The sequence below is a fragment of the Rhincodon typus genome, chromosome 22 (assembly GCF_021869965.1).
Source record: "Rhincodon typus isolate 14 chromosome 22, sRhiTyp1.1, whole genome shotgun sequence".
Lineage (NCBI taxonomy): Eukaryota > Metazoa > Chordata > Chondrichthyes > Orectolobiformes > Rhincodontidae > Rhincodon > Rhincodon typus.
Window position 1 is genome coordinate 16,460,588 of NC_063353.1, and position 2,845 is coordinate 16,463,432.

General features: G+C 41.9%; 1 protein-coding gene across 1 annotated transcript in view; it reads left to right on the plus strand.

Annotated features, from left to right (window-relative positions):
- The first annotated feature begins 377 nt into the window (after positions 1-377).
- lamb1a (laminin, beta 1a) overlaps positions 378-2,845 on the plus strand; it is a 66,743-nt gene continuing 64,275 nt past the window's right edge. The window contains exons 1-2 of the mRNA XM_048610489.1: positions 378-622; positions 1,960-2,135. Coding sequence (XP_048466446.1) covers positions 592-622; positions 1,960-2,135 — 207 coding nt within the window. The 5' untranslated portion in view covers positions 378-591. The remainder of the gene's footprint in view (positions 623-1,959; positions 2,136-2,845) is intronic.

A 2,845-nucleotide genomic window follows, 5' to 3' on the forward strand; every position in this document is an offset into this window, starting at 1 on the left:
ACGCTGCGGGACCGGTGAATAACTTACAAAAGGGCAGAACTCGCTAAAAATGTAAATGCCCCACTTAAAATGTGAGGGTTTCTGGAAGCAGAGTGGGCTGCCGAATGGTGTCTCTGGGTTCTGACCCTTTCCTCCGTGTTACTCGCCAGTCTTCCTTCACCTTTTGTCTTTGGTGCGTTAGCTTTCCCCTTATTCAAGTCACTCTCTTTGTCTTGAAGTCAGCTTTTCAACTATCTCCCAGGCAGCAAACAGGTCCCGGTGCGTGTCTGTGTGAACGAGAAGGTGTGATGAGAAACCGGTTAGTTTGGGGTGGGGTGGGGGGAGGTGCTGGACGTATTGCGTGTTGTGTCCCTCCCTCCGCCCCCGCCCCTCGCGGACCCGGAGTCAGAATTGGAAAAAGTCTGAGGCACTTGGAGTTAGAGAGAGGGAGAGTTCCGCGGCTCGAGCCTCGCCCATTGCGGGAGAGCGCGTACTGTCCAGGCTCTGTCTCACACCCCGCTTCAACCTTCATTAACTGTATCCCTCCTTCCTCTCTGCTCGTGTATAAGCTCGAGCTTTCTCCCCCTGTGAAGAGAGGGCATTTAGGTCACAATGTTCCACTTCAGGATTTTAACTGTTTTAGGTGAGTTTATCTCTTCTTTTATTCTCCCTCAAAACGTTCAAATGGTGCACGGCAAAGTCGGTTCCTTCAGGAAAACATTCAAGAGATTGAGCAGAAAAGAAATCATTGCATGCGGCTGAGAGCAATTAACTTTTTTTTGTTCTTGCGAAGCGCGAATTTCCTCAGAGAAGTGTTTTAAAATGTATTGTCTGCCAAATTCGCAGGTTTTATTTGTAGGGAATGTGCCCATCAGTTAAAGTGATGAGTTTCTCGTGTTCTGAGTGCTAATTGTTTTTGCACACTTTCAAACGATTATTATTGCAAGATATAGTGGTTATTTGTTATAAATTCCGCACATTGTCGCTTAATTAGTGCGGAGATTTGTTCAAATAAAGCAAGAACTGAATCCATTCAAGGGATATCCCCTCTATCAGTTGTCTGATTCTAAGATAATTTTAACGATAAACTTTTTTACAAGTTATAATTTACTGGGAGAGTTCAATAAAATTTGCATCTTAAAAAGAAAGGTATAAACTGCAACTGTGGATCGACCTATTTCCTCCGCCCCGCCAGAGTTGTTGAGTAATAGAACTAGCTTTTAAAGTTAAATTTTAATGACATCTGTGTTTGATACTGTTGTTGGCGTACCTTTTAACAGATCTCACAGACTTCTGTTTCCCAGACCTTTAGAATTTTTAAATAGCTATTTTAAAAGCAGCCAGATTAGTAACCTGTGATTGCCAGTGTTCCTAAATGAGAGGAATGAGATAATCAACAAAATATACTCTTGCAGAGCAGATGTTTCGCATAAACCAGCATACCAGTGCTGTGGAGCAACAAAGTTCCCTCAATCCCTTCAATTGTATTTCAATATTGAAAATCTTACCTGAATTTGGAACTTCAGAAAAAGGCACATTTGTGTTAACATTTGGTTGACTGGATGGCAATGTAGAAGGGAGCCAGAAATATCTCTGATTAAGACAGGTATCAAAATACACTCATTCTAATGTATCCATCTGAGTTGATCTGTGATCTATCTATTGAGCGTTACACTTTTGCAGTCAAGTGTTTTAACCTATTATGCAATCTTCATGAGAATACATAACAAATCTTAAACAATGCATTAGGGAAAATAATCTAGTACAGTGTGTCTTATTTTAGATTAGTGTATTTGAATGCTTCGAACTGGATATTTACCTGAAGGTGGGAATTACAGGGAATGGGAGTTGGACATTTTGACAGCTGGCAGAGGTGTAATAGCCTGAATGGCTTTATTCTGAGCAATATGATCCTGTGGTAGCGGTAGATATCTTTCCAGCTATTATGTGCTGTAACCTGACATGCTTTTTGTCTTTCAGTCACACTTTGGCACTGTGCTATTGCACAGGGGCCAGAGTTCAGCTATGGATGTGCCGAGGGAAGCTGTTACCCAGCCACAGGAGACCTGTTGATTGGGCGAGCAGATAGACTATCTGCTACATCCACCTGTGGTTTGCATAAGCCTGAGCCCTTCTGCATTGTCAGCCATCTTCAGGTATGATATGCATGTGTGGTTGTGAGAATTTTAAAAATCAAGTCTGAAATGTAACAGAAATATAGTGGTGTTCTGGAGCCGGGCATATAATTTGCTTTTGTCTGCAGATTAAATGACCAGCTGCTCTGTTAATAGCTTGGTCTTCAGCCTGTTCGTGTAGCACAGGTGCTAACATGGTAAGACTGGGATACAGCAAATGTTACCTTGATAGGAACTACTAGGCTATTTCCATTGCACAATCACTTGAAAGAAAACTGCTTTGTAATGTTTTCTGTGTCCGATCATGTGGAAAGTACTCTAATTGTACTGTGGATCAAATTGCATTGATCAAAAAGACCTATGCATGCAGCTGAAAGTGCAGTTTTAAGATGGTTTTATGCTGAGATTAACACTGGTGCCATCCGCCTATGGAAGTGTGGATCTTGTGCAAAGCAAATGCAAAACTGACACTCTGCAATAATTTGTTCAGGTTCTTAATGCCTAGCTTGTAGAAAAGTATGGCTGAAAACTGTATGGAGAATGATATACCTGAAAATGCCATATTGAATAGAAATGTCTAGCTTTAGGTGGTCATTATACTGATATTTTCAATATTTGCCCGAAAGGAACTTGTCTCCAGTTGAGATAACACGGTGTAGAGCTGGATGAACACAGCAGGCCAAGCAGCAGCCTTCCTGCTCCTCTGATGCTGCTTGGCCTGCTGTGTTCAT